Here is a 22,353-nt window from a genome sequence, read left to right as displayed (position 1 = left end):
GAATAGAATAGAATAGAATAATGAAAGAATAGAATAGAAAATAGAATAGAATAATATAATGAAAGAATAGAATAGGAATAGGAATTAGGAATAGCAGAATAGCATAGCATAGAATAGAATAGAATAGAATAGAATATAATAGAATAATGAAAGAATAGAATAGAAAATAGAATAGAATAATATAATGAAAGAATAGAATAGGAATAGGAATTAGGAATAGCAGAATAGAATAGAATAGAATAGAATAGAATAGAATAGAATAATGAAAGAATAGAATAGAAAATAGAATAGAATAATATAATGAAAGAATAGAATAGGAATAGGAATTAGGAATAGCAGAATAGCATAGCATAGAATAGAATAGAGCAGAGCACAGTTGGAAGGGACCTTGAAGGTCTTCTAGTCCAACCCCCTGTTCAGGCAAGAAATCTACCATTTCAGACAAAATGTTCTATATACAGCTAGCCCTTGACTGACAACCATTCATTTAGTCACCGACGTTACCACGGCACTGAAAAAGAGACCTATGACCATTTTTCACACTTAATGACCGTTGCAGCATCCCGGTGGTCATGTGATCAAACTTCAGATGCTTGGCAGATGACTCATATTTGGGACAGTTTGCAGTGTCCCCTTTTATGACCTTCGGACAAGCAAAGTCGACATGTTACCAACTTCCCAACCGCAGTGACTCACTCGACCAACGGTGGAGATAGAGGTTGTAAAATGAGGCCAAGCTCACTTCACAAATTTCTCACTTAGTGACATAAATTTTGGGCTCAATTGTGGTCATACCCTGAGGACTACCTGTATGAATATCTAGGCCATTTATGAGATCGATGATGAAATTATAGATTAGAGACGATGTTGTAATTATTGCATCCTCCTTTCATTTTGAACAGTTCAAGATTGTGTACGTAAGGTTACCTCCTATTTTTCCCCACGACAACAACCCTGTGAGGTAGGTTGGGCTGAGAGGCACTAGCCCCAAGACTTCCTGACAGTTTTCCTGCCTAACGGAGAACTAGAACTCACGGTCTCCTGGTTTATGGTCCAATATCTTTATCATTACGCTAAACCAGCTCTCGTACTAAGACAGCGGTCTTCCAACTTCATGACTTGTGGACTTCAACTCCCAGAATTCCTCAGCCAGGATGCTTTAAGACAGGGATCTTTCAACTTGGCCCTTTTATGGCTTGTGAACCTCAACTCCCAGAATTCCTCAGCCAGGATGCTTTAAGACAGGGGTCTTCCAAGATGGCCCTTTTATGACTTGTGGACTTCAACTCCCAGAATTCCTCAGCCAGGATGCTTTAAGACAGGGATCTTTCAACTTGGCCCTTTTATGGCTTGTGAACTTCAACTCCCAGAATTCCTCAGCCAGGATGCTTTAAGACAGGGGTCTTCCAAGATGGCCCTTTCATGACTTGTGGACTTCAACTCCCAGAATTCCTCAGCCAGGATGCTTTAAGACAGGCGTCTTTCAACTTGGCCCTTTTATGGCTTGTGAACTTCAACTCCCAGAATCCCTCAGCCAGGATGCTTTAAGACAGGGGTCTTCCAACTTGGCCTTTTATGACTTGACTTCAACTCCCAAAATCCCTCAGCCAGGATGCTTTAAGACAGGGGTCTTCCAAGATGGCCTTTTCATGACTTGTGGACTTCCAGAATCCCTCAGCCAGGATGCTTTAAGACAGGGGTCTTCCAACTTGGCCCTTTCATGACTTGTGGACTTCAACTCCCAGAATTCCTCAGCCAGGATGCTTTAAGACAGGGGTCTTCCAACTAGGGCGATGGGTCATAAGTCGAACAGCGCTAACAAGTGAGAAGGACCGGGATGGGAAGGAAAAGGGAACTAAACATTGAATGCGGGGGAGTATTTCCTAGCGGTTGGAGCAGAGGGGCTGGCCTTACCTCTTCAGCTACCTGCAGCCAGTTCATCCGGATAATGTACGTGATGGAGCCGATGCAAGGGATCAGGGTGCAAATCAGCATGCCCAGCCAAAACCCTAGGAAGATAAACCACAGGGAGGAGAGACTGAAAAAAAAATAGCAAAGTCCTCGGTTTACGACCGTTCGTTTAGCGACCGTTCGAAGTTACAATGGCACGGAGGAAAAGGGCTGAAAGCTGCTTCTTGCATTGAACGCTTACAATGCCCCGAGGTCATGTGACTGCCATTTGCGACTTTCCCAGAAGGCTTCCGACAAACTCACTTCATGAACGCGATGATTTTTGGATACAGGTAGTCCTCAACTTACAATCAGTCATTTAGTGACTGAAAAAGCGACTTAGGACCGTTTTCCACGCTTAACAACCGTTGCAGCGACCCGGTGGTGGGGCAATCAAAATTGAGAGGCTTGGCAACTGACTCATATTTGTGACGGTTTGCAGGGACCCCGGGGGTCACGTGATCCTGGTTTTGCGAATCCATGGGGAAGGCTGGATTCGCTTAACAACCACCTGTGACTAAATAAACAACTGCAGCGATTCACTTAAGAACCGGGGTACGAAAACTCATAAAATGGGGCAAAACTCACTTCACTCTCTCGCTTAGCAGCAGAAATTTTGGGCTCACTTGTGGTCGTAAGTCGAGGACTACCTGCATTTTGACTTCTTTGCAACTTCCCATTCTAGGCCATGGGGAGACTCGAAGCACAGAAGTATCTCAGCCTGTCTTTGGGACTCTGCTAAGGCATGGGATTACAGAAGAGAGTAACAAGAGTTGGAAGGGACCTTGGAGGTCTTCTAGTCCAACCCCCTGTCCAAATACAGAATAACAGAGTTGGAAGGGGCCTTAGAGGTCTTCTAGTCCATCCCCCTGTCCAAATACAGAATAACAGAGTTGGAAGGGGCCTTGGAGGTCTTCTAGTCCAACCCCCTGTCCGAATACAGAATAACAGAGTTGGAAGGGGCCTTGGAGGTCTTCTAGTCCATCCCCCTGTCCAAATACAGAATAACAGAGTTGGAAGGCACCTTGGAGGTCTTCTAGTCCATTCCCCTGTCCGAATACAGAATAACAGAGTTGGAAGGGGCCTTAGAGGTCTTCTAGTCCAACCCCCTGTCCGAATACAGAATAACAGAGTTGGAAGGGACCTTGGAGGTCTTCTAGTCCAACCCCCTGTCCGAATACAGAATAACAGAGTTGGAAGGGGCCTTGGAGGTCTTCTAGTCCAACCCCCTGCTTAAGCAGGAAACCCTAGAGCAGCGGTCCCCAACTCCTGGTCCGTGGACCGGTACCAGGCTGTGGCATACCAACAACCGGTCCACACAAACAAGCAAAGCCCCATCCGCGGGATGCAGGCAGCTCACAAAACCACGCACTCTTCGGTCCATGGAAAAACCTCTCTCCACGGAACCGGTCCCTAGTGGTGCCCAAAAGGTTGGGGATCTCTGATCTAGTGGTCCCCCATTTAAGCTTTGACCAAACTCAACCCTGCTTAGCTATTTTTGCAAGCAGATGCTTTAAGTTACCTCTGTACTCATCGTTTATTGATTCTGGCAGGTACGATGAACACCATAATCAAGGAGTACCAAACAGATTTTTCTCAGAATGAAAAATGGACAGACAGTCCTCAATTTACAACAGTTCACTTAGTGACCATTTGAGGTTACAACGACATTGGGGAAAAAATGTCTTCGGACCATTTTTCACCCTTATGACCATTGCAGCATTCCCCCATGGTCATGTGTTCAAAATTCAGATGCTTGGCAACTGATTCATATTTATGACGGTTGCCATGTCCCAGGGTCACGTGATCCCCTTTAGCGATGTTGTGACAAGCAAAGTCAACGGAGAAGCTGTATTCACTTAATGACCATGTGACTAGCTTAACAACTGCGGCGATTCACTTAACAACGGGGCGAGAAAGGACGTAAAATGGGGCAAAACTCACTTGACAAATTTCTCACTTAGCGACATAAATTCTGGGCTCAGTCGGAGTCATAACTTGAGGATGTGACTAGCTTAACAACTGCGGCGATTCACTTAACAACGGGGGCGAGAAAGGACGTAAAATGGGGCAAAACTCACTTGACAAATTTCTCACTTAGCGACATAAATTCTGGGCTCAGTCGGAGTCATAACTTGAGGATTACCTGGCAGTGACTCACAAAGCAGCCGATGTCGACAAGTTCTAGCTTGTTGCGTTGAATACCAAACAAACAACGAGTAGTGGGGCAACATTGTCGGGTCAAAATGCTCTTAGTACCAAATTCGATGAGTTTCAAAGCAGTTGAGTACCGAAGTACCACTGCATTAGTTACCTACAGCTAGTCCTCGACTTACGACTGATCACTTAGTGACCATTCAAAGTCGCTAAGTGGAAATGAAGAAGGGACTTGCATCCTAGGTTCGAAGTTGTGATGTCTGCCCCTCCCCCACGTGGTCACATGTCCATATTTTGGGCATTTGGCAACTGGCCCCCATTGGAAGAGTCCCATCATCGCCTGACCATGATTGATGATGATTTTTTTCCTCAAAACCAGCATTCCAGTTTCTGACTGAAATCTTCCCTTACCAAACAGTGAGTTTTGCTTAACAACCACTGTGAAAAAGATTGTGAAATCAGGTCCAGTCATGCGATGACCTGCTTTACAACTGTCGCAAACTCACGACCCTAATTGTGGGGCTCAATTATGGTCGTAAGTTGAGGACTAGCTGAACAAGGCTGCCAGGCCAGTCTCGGCCAGTACCTATCATGCCAATTTTGGTGACGAAAAGTAGCACAACCCCCAAGGGCAGGCCTACGGCGTAGTAGCCCAACATGTTGAAAATGGCGCCCAGTTTCTGCCTTCCGGTGCCACGCAGCACCCCGCTGGTTGTAGCCTGCGAGAGAGGAAAAGAAGGATGGGTTACAAGAGAGTTCCCCAACCTCTGCAAATGGAAGGTGCCTGGACTTCAACTCCCAGAGTCCCCACTGTGCTGGCTGGGGAATTCTGGGAGCGGACGTCCACCCATCTTAATGCATGCAGGCTGGGGGATTCTGGGAGTGGAAGTCCACTTATCTTAATGCATGCTAGCCAAGGAATTCTGGGAATAGGTCCACCCCTCTTAATGCATGCAGGCTGGGGAATTCTGGGAGTGGAAGCCCACCCCTCTTAAAGCAGGCTGGCTGGGGAATTCTGGGAATGGAAGTCTGCCCCTTTTAAAGCAGGCTGGCTAGAGGATTCTGGGAATGGAAGTCCACCCCTCTTCAAGCAGGCTGGCTGGGGGATTCTGGGAGTGGAAGTCCACACATTCCAGCCCACACCAGATACTATTTTTACATACTCCCTTAAGCCATGGTTTGGCCAGCAGTGGTTTAACTAAACGAACCACAGTTGCCTGGGATTACCTAATAACATATTTGAGGATGTGTGAACTCCATCTTAAATTTAACCCTCTCCTGGCCTGTGAAAAGAAGTGGAAAAAAGAAATGGACTCACGCAAAGACTTTCAAACAGGTGGAAGGCGATGTAGACGGGCATTACATAAGCCACCAGGTCAACCACCTCCCTGTTTGGGCGGATAGATGAAAATCAGCAACAGCAGCATTCTCTACGCCGGGGGGTGTCCAGTCTTTGCAGTTTTAAGACCTGCGGACTTCCACTCCCAGATTGTCACACTTACTTGTCACTGGTGAAAATGTAAGCCAAAACGTCTTTCGAGGCTGTCATCACAACGCACATGAGAAGGAAAAATCCCACTGTTGGAAAAAAAAAAAGCAAAAACATGAGGAAAAGAATGGGAGTTGAAGGCCGTTCCAAGATAAATTTTATTTATTTGTTCATTCAATTTTATCTGCTGCCTATCCTGCTAGCCAGAGCAATAGAAAGAGAGAAATTAAGAAAAATCACAAGAAAGTCCATGGAAGGGCAATTACTGTATGGTCCCCTTTAAGACCTGTGGACTTCAACTCCCAGAATTCCTGAGCCAGCTGGCTCAGGAATTCTGGGAGTTGAAGTCCACAGGTCTTCTAGGCTAGGGGACCATGGTTTTATTTTATTTTATTTTATTTTAATTATTTTATTTTATTTTATTTTATTTTATTTTATTTATTTTATTTTATTTTATTTTATTTTATTTTATTTTATTTTATTATTTTATTTTATTTTATTATTTTTATTTTATTTTATTTTATTTTATTTTATTTTATTTTTATTTTATTTTATTTTATTTTATTTTATTTTATTTTATTTTATTTTATTTTATTTTATTTTATTATTTTATTTTATTTTATTTTATTTTATTTTATTTTATTTTATTATTTTTATTTTATTTTATTATTATTTTATTTTATTTTATTTTATTTTATTTTATTTTATTTTATTTTGTTTTATTTTATTTTATTTTATTTTATTATTTTATTTTATTTTATTATTTTATTGTTTTATTTTATTTTATTTTATTTTATTTATTATTTTATTTTATTTATTTTATTTTATTTTATTTTATTTTATTTTATTTTATTTTATTTTATTTTATTTTATTTTATTTTATTTATTTTATTTTATTTTATTTTATTTTATTATTTTATTTTATTTTATTTTATTTTATTATTTTATTTTATTTTATTTATTTATTTATTTATTTATTTTATTTTATTTTATTATTTTTTATTTTATTTTATTATTTTATTTTATTTTATTTTATTTTATTTTATTTTATTTTATTTTATTATTTTATTATTTTATTTTATTTTATTTTATTTTATTTTATTTTATTTTATTTTATTTTATTTTATTTTATTTTATTTTATTTTATTATTTTATTATTTTATTTTATTTTATTTTATTTTATTTTATTGGTCTTTAACAATAACCATCTCCAGGGCGTGGTGTACAGTGTTGTCTTGGTTTATACATTTGAGAAAGAAAAAAGAAAGAAAAAAGGGGGGGAAGGCAATAATGTTCAAATTTAATAACTCCATAATTAGTATATTAATTAATAATATATTTCTTTGATCTTCCCTTCTCCCATTTGTATTCTCCTTCTTCAACCTTAAACAAATATAATTCTTTATATTTTCAATATATAAATGATTAATTATAGACATTTTTTCATATTTATACAAATAGCGATAACATCTATGTATAACATTTTTATCAGCTTATATTATTCTAATAACCACCATTAGTTCACCATGCATCCTATTTTGTAATTTTTAAGCTTAATTTCCCCTTCCATTCAATCCATTCTTATCAGTCATGATTTTTCAATGTTAATCATCTAAGTATCCAAATTTTTCCATTTAGGTACACCATCCCAATATTTTCATATTTCATGTATTATAAAAAAATACCGTGCTTCTTGCCTCCCTTATAACATCTGGGTATAACATCCTTGCTGATCAGCTTATATTTCACTTATATTTATAAAAGTTACATCATCCCAATATTTTTACATTTCATATCTTTGTAAAAGATACTATATTACTTAAATGATAACAGCCTTCCAGTATCTCAGGGGCTGCCCCCAAAGAAGAGGGAGTCAAGCTATTCTCCAAAGCGCCCGAAGGCAGGATGAGAAGCAACGGATGGAAACTCATCAAGCAGAGAATTAACCTAGAACTAAGGAGAAACTTCCTGACTGTTAGAACAATTAACCAGTGGAACTCCTTGCCTCCAGAAGCTGTGAATGCTCCCACACTGGAAGTTTTTAAGAAGAGATTGGACAGCCATCCATTTGTCTGAAATGGGATAGACTAGAGTCCTAATTGCGACTTGCCTTCAGGAACAACTAAGATGATCCAAGGCCTGGAGACTAAAACATATGAAGAACCGTTGCAGGACTTGGGTGTGGCTAGTGACTAACAGAAAAGAAGGACTAGGGGTGACATAATAGCAGTTTTTCGATATTTGGGGAGTTGTCAGAAGGAAGAGGGGGTCACCCTATAATCTCCAAAGCGCCTGAAGGCAGGACGAGAAACAGTGGACGGAAACTCATCAAGGAGAGAAGCAACCTGGAATTAAGGAGAAGCTTAACAGTGAGGACAATTAACCAGTGGAACAGCTTGCCACCAGAAGTTGTGGGTGCTCCATCACTGGGGGTGGGTTTAAGAAGAGACTGGACAATCACTTGGATGGATGGATGGAGGGAGGGAGGGAGGGAGGGAGGGAGAGGGGGAAGGAAGGAACTCTCCCCATATTGTGGGTGCTCCATCCTTGGAGGTTGTCTAGAAAACATTAGAGAACCCTTTGACCTGGATGGTATAAGATCTCCTGTCTTGAGCAAGGGGTTGGACTAGAAGACCTCTGAGGTCCCTTCCAGCTCTATTCTTTAGGCTTCCCATGTCTTCCGCTCTTTCTACCAGCCCCAGGATGATACCTGTGCAAAAGATGGCAACCACCGATGACTTCCGGGCTTCTTCTGCTTTCCCGGCTCCTAAGGCGTTGCCCACTCGGACGCTGGTCGAGGCCCCGATCCCAAAGGGAATCTAAACCGAGGCAAAGAAAGCAGAGCCGAGACTTAACGGAGAAGACCGACCTGCTGAGATGCCCGTTCAGTTCCTGTCTTGGTCAAGTCCTTCACCAGCTTGGATTTATTGATTAAATTTTTTTTAATGCACTTACAACCGTTTCATTTAGTGAGCGTTTACCTCAGGTCTTTTCAACCAGTGGTACGGGTACCACCGGTGGTACATGGGCACCTGGCAGGTGGTACGCGACCATCCTAGGAAAGTGGTAGCGGGGGAGGGGAATGAGCTGAACCGGTGGCAGCACCGCACAAGCCTGAGCGAGAGACGGCTGGAGCTGCAGGGCTGTCGGGGCTCAGCAGAAGGGCCAGGATCAGCGCCAGGGTCCAACTGGAACTTGGCACCGATCCTGACGCTTCTGAGACCAGAAGAAGCGCCGATCAGCTGGAATGTTGCAGCATCTCCAGGGTCTTGTGAGTTACATTCAGATGCTTGGCAAGTGATTCATGTTTATGACGGTCACGGTGTCCCAGGGTCATGTGAAGGGACCAAAACCTGCTGCAACCACCCAGCAGAGGGGGGGGGGAGAATAAAAACCAAACACCCCCCCACTCCACCCCCGCTGCCAATCCTCAACGGAAATGCTCACAACAATGAAAACCTCGGACAGGAAGAAGAGCGCCGCCGGGCGGGCAGGCAGGCGTCTTGCTCGGCTGTGGCTTGGGGGGCACTTTTTTCAGGGCCATGGTAACTTCAAACAGTCACTAAGCGAACTGTTGTAAGTCGAGGACTACCTGTACTTCATCACTTTTTTCCTTTTTTTTTTGGTCAAGTTTTTGACACCTTGCTAGACGACTGGTGGTACTCGGATGTTGCCATATCCTAAAAGTGGCACAACGGGTGAAAAGGTTGAAAAGGCCTGGCTTAGGTTACCAGGGAACTGACAAAAAATCGACTTTGCGCAATTTTTCACACTTAGGATCGTTGTAGCCATCCCCGTGGTCCCACGGTCAAAATTTGGATGCTTAGCAAATGGCTCATAGTTATCACGGTTGCAGAGATCACACGCTACCCTTTCACGACCTCCTGACATGCCAAGTCAACCGGGAAGGCTGATTCACTTAACCACCGTTTTACTCACTTAACGGCTGCAGTGGTTGGCTTAGCTGCCGCGCCAAGGCAGGTCATACAAAAGGTGCAAAGCTCACCCAACAACGGTCTCCCTTAGCAATGTCGATTTTGGTCTCCAATGTCGTCGTAAAGCAAGGCATTTACCTGTATGGATGGTACCGGTAGTTTTAATGGCCATAATTGGGCCCGGCAAACCGGTCATTCAGCGAAACATCGCTAAGCGGAACGGCAGCTGTGCTTCTGATCTGCCACCTTTGTTTTGCTATAAAGTCCCGAGACGCTCCTAAAGGCAAGGCTTGGTTATAAAGTCATTTTTTTTACCCCTCACGGTTGTGAGTGTGAGCAGTCGGTAAATAAGGCAGCTGTTTAAAAAGGACTATAGGTAGCCCTCGACGTATGACCAGAACTGCCACTGGAACTTTGGTCGCTAAGTGATACGGTCGTCAAGCCCCTGATTTTACCACCTTTTTGGGTGGTCATGAAGCGAGTCACATGGTCGTTAAGTGAATCCACCTTTTCCCCCTTGACTTTGCTGGTTGGAAGCCAGCTTTTATCTCCCCCTCCCACTTCCGGGACACTGCAACCGTCATAAACATGAGTCATTTGCCAAGCGTCTGAATATTGATCTTGTGACCCTGGGGATGCTGCAACGGTCGTAAGGGTGAGGACTGGTCATAAGTCATTTTTTCCCACGCCCTCGTAATTACACCTGGTCTCTAAATAAAGAGTCATAACTGAAAGACAAGCTGTCTCTGTCTATCAATGAGAGCCAAGGCAAAGCATAAATCCAGGAAAATTTACATTTTGGGTGGCTAATTTGAGGCGGGGGGGGGGTCTTCCAAAGAGGGTCGAGAAAGTCAAGATGGCAGGCCTTGACCTAATTTTTTTGGCATGTGCTGCAGAAGCTCTGGGTGGATAGCCTCTCGTTGCACCGTTGCGGTGATAATGGCGGACGGGAAATGCTTACCATGTACGCAACGGTGGCAATTTCATAGATGATGGATTGTGCAGAAAGATCCAGTACGCTGAGGAGGCCTGAAATTTTAAAAAAATAAAACAATGGGGAATGAATGAATGAATGAATGAATGAATGAATGAATGAATGAATATCCCGGATGTCTACAGGGAAGAGGTCTAAAAATTCAAGAATAGAATAGAATAGAATAGAATAGAATAGAATAGAATAGAATAGAATAGAATAGAATAGAATAGAATAGAATAGAATAGAATAATGAGAATAATGGAATAGAATAGAATAGAGTAGAGTAGAGTAGAATAGAATAGAATAGAATAGAATAGAATAGAATAGAATAGAATAGAACAGAATAGAATAATGAGAATAGAATAGAATAGAATAGAATAGAATAGAATAGAATAGAATATTGAAAAGTTTTAACATACATTTTATCTTTAACAATCCCCCCTCCCCCTCCCGTACCCATCCCTCCCTACCCCTACCCCCCTCCCCCCCCTGACTTCCCAGAGCTAAGTACAGGGTATAAAAACAAAAAAACAATCATGAACATCCATATGTTAACAACCATAAACTCTAAAATCTGTCACTCTCTAGCTCATATAGGATAACTACAAACACTATTACTATTAAATATAAAAAAAAAAGAAAAAAGAAAAAAAAGGAAGACTTATTCAAATGCTACATGAAACTTTTTAGTCCCATATTTGTTCTGGATATACTCAATCCATTTTCTCCACTCCATAATATAACGTTCTTGCGAGTGATCTTTCAAATAAGCCGAGATCTTTGCCATCTCTGCCAGGTCAGAAACCTTTAAAGTCCATTCTTCTATAGTCGGCAGTTCCTCCTTCTTCCAATATTGACCTATTAAGAGTCTTGCTGCCGTAATTAAATTCAGCATCAGCTTAGTGTCCAAGAATAGAATAGAATAGAATAGAATAGAATAGAATAGAATAGAATAGAATAGAATAGAATAGAATAGAATAGAATAGAATAATGAGAATAATGGAATAGAATAGAATAGAATAGAATAGAATAGAATAGAATAGAATAGAATAGAATAGAATAGAATAGAATAGAATAGAATAGAATAGAATAATAGAATAGAATAGAATAGAATAGAATAGAACAGAACAGAATAGAATAGAATAGAATAGAATAGAATAGAATAGAATAGAATAGAATAATGAGAATAATGGAATAGAATAGAATAGAATAGAATAGAATAGAATAGAATAGAATAGAATAGAATAGAATAGAATAGAATAGAATAGAATAGAATAGAATAGAATAGAATAGAATAATGAGAATAATGGAATGGAACAGAACAGAATAGAATAGAATAATGAGAAGAATGGAATGGAATGGAATGGAATGGAATAGAATAGAATAGAATAGAATAGAATAGAATAGAATAGAATAGAATAGAATAGAATAAAGAGAATAATGGAATGGAATGGAATGGAACAGAACAGAACAGAACAGAACAGAATAATGAGAAGAATGGAATGGAATGGAATAGAATAGAATAAAATAATTGGAAGGGACCTTGGAGGTCTTCTAGTCCAACCCCCTGCTTAGATGACGGCTAAGCTGCCTTCTTGACTTCTTGGAGCTCATCCCTGAGGGATCCTGCAAGGAATATTACAGGTAGTCCACAATCTACAAGCACAACTGGAACCCAAATTACTGGTGCTAAGCAGAATGGTTGCTAAGTGAGCCACACTCAGTTTTACAACCATGTGGGCATTAAGTGAGCCTGGCTTCCGTCACTGCTTCTTGGAAGCCAGCTGGGAAAGTTGCAAGGGGAGATGCTGCAACCCTTGAAAATACACGTAGTCCTATACGACACAGGACCACACGGGAACCCCAAAAAGACCGTTGTTAAGTGAATTTTGCCCCATTTTACTACCTTTCTTGCCACCGTTGTTAAGTGAATCGCTTCCATTGTTAAGCAAGGGACACGGTTCTTGAGTGAGTCTGGCTTCCCCATGGACTTCGCTTGGCAGAAGGTCACAAAAGGGGATCACGTGACCCCGGGACAATGCGACCGTCGTAAATACGAGTCAGTTTCCAAGAGCCTGAATTTTGACCGCGTGAACGCGGGGATGCAACAACGCTCGTGTGAAAAACGGTCCTAAGTAACTTTTTCTGTGCCGTTGTAATTTGAATGGTCGCTAAGTGGACTGTTGTAAGTGGAGAGTTATCTGTATATTCCAGTTGACAAGCGCTTGGATTTTGTTCTCCAAATCCTAGACAAGTTGTGACGGTCATAAATGTGAGGACCAGTTACAAGTCACTGTTTTCAGCATCGCTGTATCTTCGAACTGTCACTAAATGAATGGTTGTAAACCGAGTACTACCTGTTTCAGCATTCCCCACTACAGCAATATTGATTGCCCCACCCACCTGGGAGAAAGGGAGTGTCCTGCCTTTTGGCCACACACCCCCAACCATAGCTCCTCCCCCTGCCCACTCCTGACCTATCAGAAAGCTTCCAATTTCAAAGGTCCACCATTCAATGCAAATCATCAGCATGCTGGGAATCGCCAGCGACATGAAGAGCCCCCACTCCTGTAGGCAGTCTGTGGACCAACCTGGGGAAAAAAGAAGGAACATCACCTGAACAAGCCAGGATTCATGGTTTGAAAACAAAGGTTACACAAGAACGTTAGTTTTTCAGCCCGGCACAGGAGTGTCTATACAGGATAGGGTCAAAATGCCATTTTTTCTAAGGTAGGACTAGAACTCACTGTCTCCTGGTGATTGGCCCAAAGTAACTCAGCCAGCTTTAATGCCTAAAACGGAACTAGAACTCACCGTCTCCTGGTGATTGGCCCTAGGTCACTCAGTTAGCTTTCATGACTTAGGCAGGACTAGAATTCACCGTCTCCTGGTGATTGGCCCTAGGTCACCCAGCAGGCTTTCAAGCCTAAGGTGGGACTAGAACTCACTGTCTCCTGGTGATTGGCCCAAAGTAACTCCGCCAGCTTTCATGCCTAAGACGGAACTAGAACTCACCGTCTCCTGCTGATTGGCCCTAGGTCACTCAGTTGGCTTTCATGCCTTAGGCAGGACTAGAACTCACCGTCTCCTGGTGATTGGCCCAATGTCGCCCAGCCAGCTTCCATACCTAAGGCGGGACTAGAACTCACTGTCTCCTGGTGACTCGACCAAAGTCACCCACCTGGCTTTCATGCCTAAGGCGGGACTAGAACTCACCGTCTCCTGGTGATTGGCCCAAAGTCACCCAGCTGGCTATGTTCATGCCTAAAGCAGGACTAGAACTCACCGTCTCCCGCTTTCTAGCCACACTTAGACCAAACCGCCTCTCTAATTAATCCTCTAATTGAGAAGTCGGCAATGGCAGCGGAGCAAGCATGGGAAGACCGGCTCTTCCTCGTGCCTATAATGGGGGGGGTCTCACCTCCCCAGGTTTCGACGTGCAGCTTCTTCCACTTGATGTACAGAAAGAGGGTGATGGCTTGAGCATACTGGGCGATGGTGTTGGCCCACGCGGACCCTCTGTGAGGGGAGAAAAAGATGCAGGTCGTCAGGATAGAAATTGGCGGGAAATCTTTTTTTTAAAAAAATTGCTTTGGGTTTCGTCGGTTTTGTGAATATTCACACCGTGTTGTTTTCAAGCCTCTCTCTCGATTTTCTTGGCCCGGGAATTTGAGGGAGAGGAATTTCAACACGCCTAGTCCTCAATAGAGATGGGAAGGCCTGGGGGGAAAAAAACTGGAAAAATTGGAGGGAATTTCCCATTTTTTCCCCCCCAAACGGCTTTCAAAAAAAAACAAGGAAAAAAAACGAACAAACAGAAAAAGACCAATTTTTCCAGTTTTTTCCTAGCTTCCCCATCTCTAATCCTCGACGTACGACCCTTCCTTTGTCCATCTGAAGTTGCAGCGGCGCTGAAACAAGAGACCTGTGACCCGTCCTCACCCTTATGACGGTCACAGTCTCCGTGGTCGCAGGATCCAAATTTGAGCGTGGGGCAACCGGCCTGTGTTTGGGAAAGGGGCAAGGATTGGGACTTTCCCAGGGGTCTTCCCACAAGCAAAGGAAAGGGGAGGGCCAGGAGTTGCTTAAGGACCACCTGATTCACGTCATGACCACGTGCTTCATTTAACAACAGTGGCAGAAAAGGTGGTCAAATTGTAAAATTAAAGACCACATCCATAAATGTTGATGGAGATTCTCAGTCACCCAGGTCATAGTTTATCCCAGAGGTGTTTTTTCAAGAGAAAACTGGACTTTCTTTTTAATCTTTGAAGACATTTCGCTTCTCCTCCCAGAAGCTTCTTCAGCTCTGACTGGAGAGTAGGAAATGGAAGGATTTATACTCCTTGCAGAGAGCTGGTCATGTCTTCTTTCAGAGAGTCGTTGAGGCCACTTGGAGGCTTCCCTGCGTCCTCAGGGTCACCTGAGTAGTGCAAATGGGTGCGGAGCCTTCTTGGAATTGCTGAGAGGACTGTGTTGTAGACCGGAGATAGATAATTTTGTATCCCTCTGACACAGATAAATTTTCAAGTGGCCTCAACGACTCTCTAAAACAAGGCAAATGACCAGCTGTCTGCAAGGAGTATAAATCCTTCCATTCCCCACCATCTGGTCAGAGCTGAAGAAGCTTCTTGGAGGGGAAGCAAAACGTCTGTCAGTGAGACAGTTTTTTGTCCCATTTTACGACCTTTCTCACCACAGTTGTTAAGTGAGCCGCTGCAGATATTCGGTTAGTCGCACGGTTGTGAAGTGAATCTGGCTGCCCCCAGGGACTTTGCTTGTCAGAAGCTTGCAAAAGGGGATCACATGACACCCCCCCTCCCGGGACACAGCAACCGTCATAAATACGAGTCAGTTGCCAAGCCTCCGAATTTTGATCAGATGACCCTTGGGGATGCTGGGAGTGTGAAAAACGGTTGTAAGTCACTTTTTTTTCCAATGTCGTTGTAACCTTGAACTGTGGTAAATTGAGGCCTGGCTGTAAGTTGAGTTTTGCAGAGTTTTGTAATTTGGTGAATTCTAATTCGCTTCATCCGTGGCTTTATCAACAATCTTCTGCTCAAACCCAGGGGGTTGGACTAGATGACCTCCAAGGTCCCTTCCAGCTTTTTTATTATTATTATTATTGATCATCACACAGTCAGCCAGATGTTCAGACTGGATTTGGCATTTTTCTCTACCTATCGAGTCCTTCCCAAGGACCTGGGATAGGCAGATGTGGATGTTTGATGGTATTACAGATCTCGTCGCAGGATGGAAGCAGTTCCTAGTAAGGCCACCTTTTGCAATTGACTAATGGCGAATTTGTCAATGCCATTACTACTACTACCACTATTATTATTATTATTATTATTATTATTATTATTATTATTATTATTATTATTATTATTATTATTATTATTATTATTATTATTATTTCCAGTTTTCCCCAAAAAATCACTTGGCAGACACAACTCTGATTCGAGAAAGGGAAGCAGAAGCCAGCCTGCCATGGAAATAGACATTTTTGTATTAAACAGCCTACTTACTTAACGCCCATGTTGAATTGGTAAAGGAAAATATAATTCGCCAGGATGTTGATAATATTTGCCGCAATGCCGCAAAAAACCTCTGGCCAAATTATTTTCTGCAATGAAATATTATTTTATTTTATTACTACATTTCAAGGGATAGCATGGGATGTTTGCGGGCAGGAACCATAGACACGTCGATCACCAATTTCTTGGCCCTCTCCCCACTTATAGTTATTGGGCTAGAAGAGTTTCTAATTTAGATCCAGATGCTTCATTAGGATCCAGCCCTTCCATCCCAACGCTGGAAGCTTTTTAAGGAGAGATGGGACAACCTGCCTGAGAAAGGATTCCTGCCTGAGCAGGGGGTTGGACTAGATGACCTCCGAGGTTCCTTCCAACTCTGTTATTCTGTAAGATACCTTCCCAAGCTGTGGCTTGCAAAGAGAATGCAAACGGCGAAGGAACGAAAGAAAGGAATGTATTTACCTGGTTTTGCAAATACCGCATCTGGATCTGGTAAATAAAGGCTGCCTGCGAGATGCAGAAAAGGGAGGGGGGGGGAAGCAATTAGGAAAAAATAAGATTTGTTAATTTGTTGTCGAATTGGCCCAAAACAAAGGAATTGGTATTTTTCTCAGCACTGCCAGCTATAAAATTGTTGCATCCTGAATTGGAAGACATTCTAGAACAGGGGTCTTTAAATGTGGCCCTTTTATGTGGACTTCAACTCCCAGAATTCCTGAACCAGCGTGCCTGGCTGAGGAATTCTGGGAGTTGAAGTCCACAAGTGATAAAAGGGCCAAGTTCAAAGACCCCTACTCTAGACCATTGTTTCTAATCTTAGCAAATTTAAGATGTATGGACTTCAACTCCCAGAATTCCCCAGCCAGCCATGCTGGCTGGGGAATTCTGGGAGTTGAAGTCCATATATCGTAAACTTGCTAAAATGGGAGAAGTACTGACTAGATTAGAATCTAGATTAATCCTAGGCTCAGTAGAAGAATCTACGACTGTTCCAGTCAGAAGTTCCACTGGTACAGCTTCTGAGTTTCAGGGAAGAATTGTGGAAAGCTTTACCTGCTGAAGTTCAACCTGCCAGCTGTCAGAAATGGTTAGGGATTCCTGTTGGGGGTGTGTGCACTAGAAGACCTCCAAGTTCCCTTCTCTGCTATTCTATTCTGTTCTGTTCTCTGCTATTCTATTCTATTCTTGATTATTCTATTCTATTCTATTCTATTCTATTCTATTCCATTCTACTCTACTCAACTCTACTATTCTATTCTATTCTATTCTATTCTATTCTATTCTATTCTATTCTATTCTATTCTATTCTATTCTATTCTATTCTTCATTATTCTGTTCTGTTCTATTCTACTCTACTCCACTCTACTTCTATTCTATTCTGTTCTGTTCTATTCTATTCTTCATTATTCTGTTCTGTTCTATTCTACTCTACTCCACTCTACATCTATTCTGTTCTGTTCTATTCTGTTCTGTTCTATTCTGTTCTATTCTATTCTATTCTATTCTATTCTATTCTGTTCTATTCTATTCTATTCTATTCTATTCTATTCTATTCTATTCTATTCTATTCTATTCTATTCTATTCTATTCTATTCTATTCTATTCTATTCTATTCTTCATTATTCTGTTCTGTTCTATTCTACTCTACTCCACTCTACTTCTATTCTATTCTGTTCTGTTCTATTCTATTCTTCATTATTCTGTTCTGTTCTGTTCTGTTCTGTTCTGTTCTATTCTATTCTATTCTATTCTATTCTATTCTATTCTATTCTATTCTATTCTATTCTTCATTATTCTGTTCTGTTCTATTCTACTCTACTCCACTCTACTTCTATTCTATTCTGTTCTGTTCTATTCTATTCTTCATTATTCTGTTCTGTTCTATTCTGTTCTGTTCTATTCTGTTCTATTCTATTCTATTCTATTCTATTCTATTCTATTCTATTCTATTCTATTCTATTCTATTCTATTCTATTCTATTCTATTCTATTCTATTCTTCATTATTCTGTTCTGTTCTATTCTACTCTACTCCACTCTACTTCTATTCTATTCTGTTCTGTTCTACTCTATTCTTCATTATTCTGTTCTGTTCTATTCTACTCTACTCCACTCTACTTCTATTCTATTCTGTTCTGTTCTATTCTATTCTTCATTATTCTGTTCTGTTCTATTCTACTCTACTCCACTCTACTTCTATTCTGTTCTGTTCTGTTCTGTTCTATTCTTCATTATTCTGTTCTGTTCTATTCTACTCTACTCTACTTCTATTCTATTCTGTTCTATTCTATTCTTTATTATTCTGTTCTGTTCTATTCTACTCTACTCCACTCTACTTCTATTATATTATATTATATTCTGTTCTATTCTATTCTTCATTATTCTGTTCTGTTCTATTCTACTCTACTCCACTCTACTTCTATTCTGTTCTGTTCTATTCTATTCTATTCTGTTCTGTTCTATTCTATTCTATTCTATTCTATTCTATTCTATTCTATTCTATTCTATTCTATTCTATTCTATTCTATTCTATTCTATTCTATTCTATTCTATTCTATTCTATTCTATTCTATTCTATTCTTCTTAATTCTTTTCCTAATTCTTATTCTACTCTATTCTATTCTGTTCTGTTCTGTTCTGTTTTGTTCTATTCCTAATTATTCTTATTCTTATTCTTATTCTTATTCTTATTCTTATTCTTATTCTTATTCTTATTCTTATTCTTATTCTTATTCTTATTCTTATTCTTATTCCATTCTATCCAATGCAAATGTGGGAAAGATCATTTCATTGTCCCCGCCCCCTTGCATAGCTAATGAGTTGCCAAAGGGGGCTGATGGGAATTGTAGTTTATAACTACCATGCAGACATGATTCCCAATTAGAAATACAGGTAGTCCTCAACTAATGACCACAATTGAGCCCAAAATTTCTGTGGCTAAGTGAAACATTTGTTAAGTGAATTTTGCCTGATTTCATGACCTTTCTTCCCACTGTTGCTAAGTGAATCACGGCAGTTAGCAACGATGTTGTTAAGCGAATCTGGCACTGACGTTGCTTGTCAGAAGGTCGCTAAAGGGGATCATGTGACCCCGGGACTCTGCAACTGTCACAAATACAAGTCAGTTGCCAAGTGTCCGAATTTTGATCACGTGACCCTGGGCAGGCTGCAACAGTCGTAACTATGAGAAACGGTCATATGTCACGTCATTCAGTGCTGCTGTAACTTTGAATGGTCACTAAATGAACTGTTATAAGGCGAGGACTTCCTGTAGTATCTAACCCACAGCCCAATCCTTAAAAACCCTCAAGATTCTCCTAGAGAATAACATTGGCTAAAATTGGCGTGAAAATTTACCTTTTTCTTTAAGCAGAAATGTGCAAAATTCAGAAGTGGGTTAAGAAAATACAGGGATTATAACCCAATAAAAGCTCTTGCTGCTATTTTTTTTAAAAAAGGGGGGGAAAATACGCTGACAGGTAGTCCTCGACCTACGACCATTCACTTAGTGACCGTTCAAAGTTACAACAGACCTGTCTGGGGGGGGGCTTATAATGTGGATTTGAAGTTCTGACAGCTGCAGTCACGTGACCAGACATCTGTTGCTAAGCAACCAGACTGCTTTTACATCTCTTTGCAGTATCCTGTAGTCACATGACCTCATTGTACGACGATTTTGCCCAAATCGGCTGTTTACTTCTGGTATTTTTTTGGAAAAACTGCCTCCGTCGTGAAGCAGCGGTTGGCTTGAGTCTGCGGTATTTGCTTAGCGACCGTAGTAGCAGCTTCACAGCCAATGTGTTCGCTTAAGGAGCACTGCAAAGCAGGTCATAAAATCAGGTTGGGCCTATGGCCGACCCATTTTACGACTGCCGTGGCTTACAGTATAACCCCCATGGGCGGGCTGCCTTACGGTCGTAAAATCGAGGACTTCAACTTCGGTTGTTTCAGTCCCCCTGAATGCAGTGCTGTGCATACACACAAGCACCCACACAGGCACAATCTTGTACAGATAGTCCCTAATTTATGTTTCACTTAGTGACTGTTCAAAGTTACAACGGCACTGAAAAAAGTGACTTAGGACCCTTTGTCACACTTATGACCATTGCAGTGCCCCCCCCTGGGCATGGTTACGTGATCAAAATTCAGACACTTAGCAACTGACTCGTACTTATGACACTTGTAGTATCCCGGGGTCACGTGATCCCCTTTTGCGACCTTCTGACAATGGGGAAGCCGGATTCGCTTAACGACCATGTGACTAGCTTAATTACTGCCATGATTCACTTAATAACTGTGGCAGGAAAGGCCATAAAATGGGGCAAAATTCGTTTAATAAATGTCTCACATAACAACAGAAATTTTGGGCTCAATTCTGATCATAAACTGAGGACTACATGTGTGTGTGTGTGTGTGTGTGTGTGTGTGTGTGTGTGTGTGTGTGTGTGTAGAGAAGAAGCTATCCATTCTTCCCTGACCCCATGGAAGAAAGTCAAAGAAAAAACTGGAAACTTACAGGCAGTGCCGGGATAAAGATCATGACATAAACCTGAGTGAGCCTGGAAAGAAAAAAAAATGGCACAAATAAATTTGCAATTATTCGATTCTGCAATAATGTTCACGGCTGTCTTAAAAAAATTAAATCTCAAGCTTTGAAGTAGCCTTTTTCTTGTGAGAAATAGTTGGAGAAGAGGCGCCTATCTTGTGACAGCCCTCAAACTTTAAAGGATAAGTAAATATTTTTTTTTAAAAAAAAATTATTTAAGTCTATTCAATTAACTTCAAAAGGTCCAGTTTTGTGGTAAACCTTATGAGGGGTGACCTGATGTTGTGAAAGACTAGAAGACATTTTGAATGGGTGCTCTTGACTGATTTTAATTTTGAAAGATCTTAACTGATTTTAATTTCCAACGGATGGAAACTAATCAAAGAGAGAAGCAACCTAGAACTAAGGAGAAATTTGCTGATAGAACAATTAACCAGTGGAACTCCTTGCCTCCACAAGTTGTGAATGCTCCAACACTGGAAGTTTTTAAGAAGAGACTGGACAGCCATTTGTCTGAAATGGTCTAGGGTTTCCTGCCTGAGCAGGGGGTTGGACTAGATGACCTCCAAGTTCCCTTCCGACATCATCATCATCATCATTATTATTATTAAATTTTATTTTTGAATGGATGTTCTTACCGTACTTGATGTCAGTTTTGAACATTTTTAATTGATGTGAATTTGGAATGGATATTCTTACTTGATGGCAATTTAGAATGGATATTCTTAATGTGAACTTTAATTGAATATTGTTACCTGATGTGAATTTTGAATAGATATTCTTAACTGATGTGAATTCTGAATGATTTCTTAGTTGATGTGAATTTTTGATCTTCTTAATTGATGTGAATTTCGAATATATATTCTTAACAGATGTGAATTTTGAATGGATATTCTTAATTGATGTGAATTATGAGTAGATTTCTTAATTGATGTGAATTTTGAATGGATATTGTTACCTGATGTGAATTTTGAATAGATATTCTTAACTGATATGAATTTTTGATGTTCTTAACTGATGTGAATTTTGAATGGATATTCTTAATTGATGTGAATTTTGAATGTTAATAATAATAATAATAATAATAATAATAATAATAATAATAATAATAATAATAATAATAATAAAGTTGGAAGGGACCTTGGAGGTCATCTAGTCCAACCCCCTGCTCAGGCAGGAAACCTTATACCATTTCAGGCAAATGGCTGTCCAGTCTCTTCTTAAAAACCTCCAGTGTTGGAGCATTCACCACCTCTGGAGGCAGGTTGTTCCACCGGTTAATTGTTCTAACTGTCAGGAAATTTCTTCTTAGTTCTAGGTTGCTTCTCTCCTTGATTAGTTTCCATCTGTTGCTTCTTGTCCTGCTTTCAGGTGCTTTGGAGAATAGCTTGACTCCCTCTTCTTTGGGGCAGCCCCTGAGATATTGTTCTTAATTGATATGAATTTTGAATGGATATTCTTGATGTCAATTATGAATAGATTTCTTAATTGATTCTAATTTTGAATAGATGTTCATTATAGCTTTGAACTTTGAACCACTTCTATTCTGAATGGGTGCTATTTCTTGATTTGAATTTCCAATTATTTAATTAATGTGAGTTTTGAATGATGTTCCTAACTGAGGCAAATTTTGAATTTTTAACGAATCATCTTACTCGGTGTGAATTTTGAATGGATACCCCTTTATTGATGAAAACTCTGAGGCGATGTTCTTCATAGGTATCGATTTTTAAGGGATGGTCTTTATTGATTTGAAAGAGAGAAA

General features: G+C 40.7%; 1 protein-coding gene across 1 annotated transcript in view; it reads right to left on the bottom strand.

The window, feature by feature from the left end:
* The window catches only part of LOC308679497 (multidrug and toxin extrusion protein 1-like), a 33,776-nt gene that overhangs the window by 1,212 nt on the left and 10,211 nt on the right, over positions 1–22,353 (bottom strand). The window contains exons 5-15 of the mRNA XM_081346697.1: positions 20,559–20,601; positions 16,507–16,551; positions 16,036–16,133; positions 13,929–14,026; positions 12,985–13,098; positions 10,493–10,560; positions 8,307–8,415; positions 5,610–5,685; positions 5,426–5,495; positions 4,694–4,826; positions 1,915–2,009 (exon numbers count right to left, since the gene is read on the bottom strand). Coding sequence (XP_081202823.1) covers positions 1,915–2,009; positions 4,694–4,826; positions 5,426–5,495; positions 5,610–5,685; positions 8,307–8,415; positions 10,493–10,560; positions 12,985–13,098; positions 13,929–14,026; positions 16,036–16,133; positions 16,507–16,551; positions 20,559–20,601 — 949 coding nt within the window. The remainder of the gene's footprint in view (positions 1–1,914; positions 2,010–4,693; positions 4,827–5,425; positions 5,496–5,609; positions 5,686–8,306; positions 8,416–10,492; positions 10,561–12,984; positions 13,099–13,928; positions 14,027–16,035; positions 16,134–16,506; positions 16,552–20,558; positions 20,602–22,353) is intronic.

This window comes from Vipera berus (genome assembly GCF_964194415.1).
Source record: "Vipera berus genome assembly, chromosome: 1".
NCBI lineage: Eukaryota > Metazoa > Chordata > Lepidosauria > Squamata > Viperidae > Vipera > Vipera berus.
The sequence above is the reverse complement of the archived record's forward strand: the minus strand, read 5'-3'. Positions and strand labels throughout refer to the sequence as shown.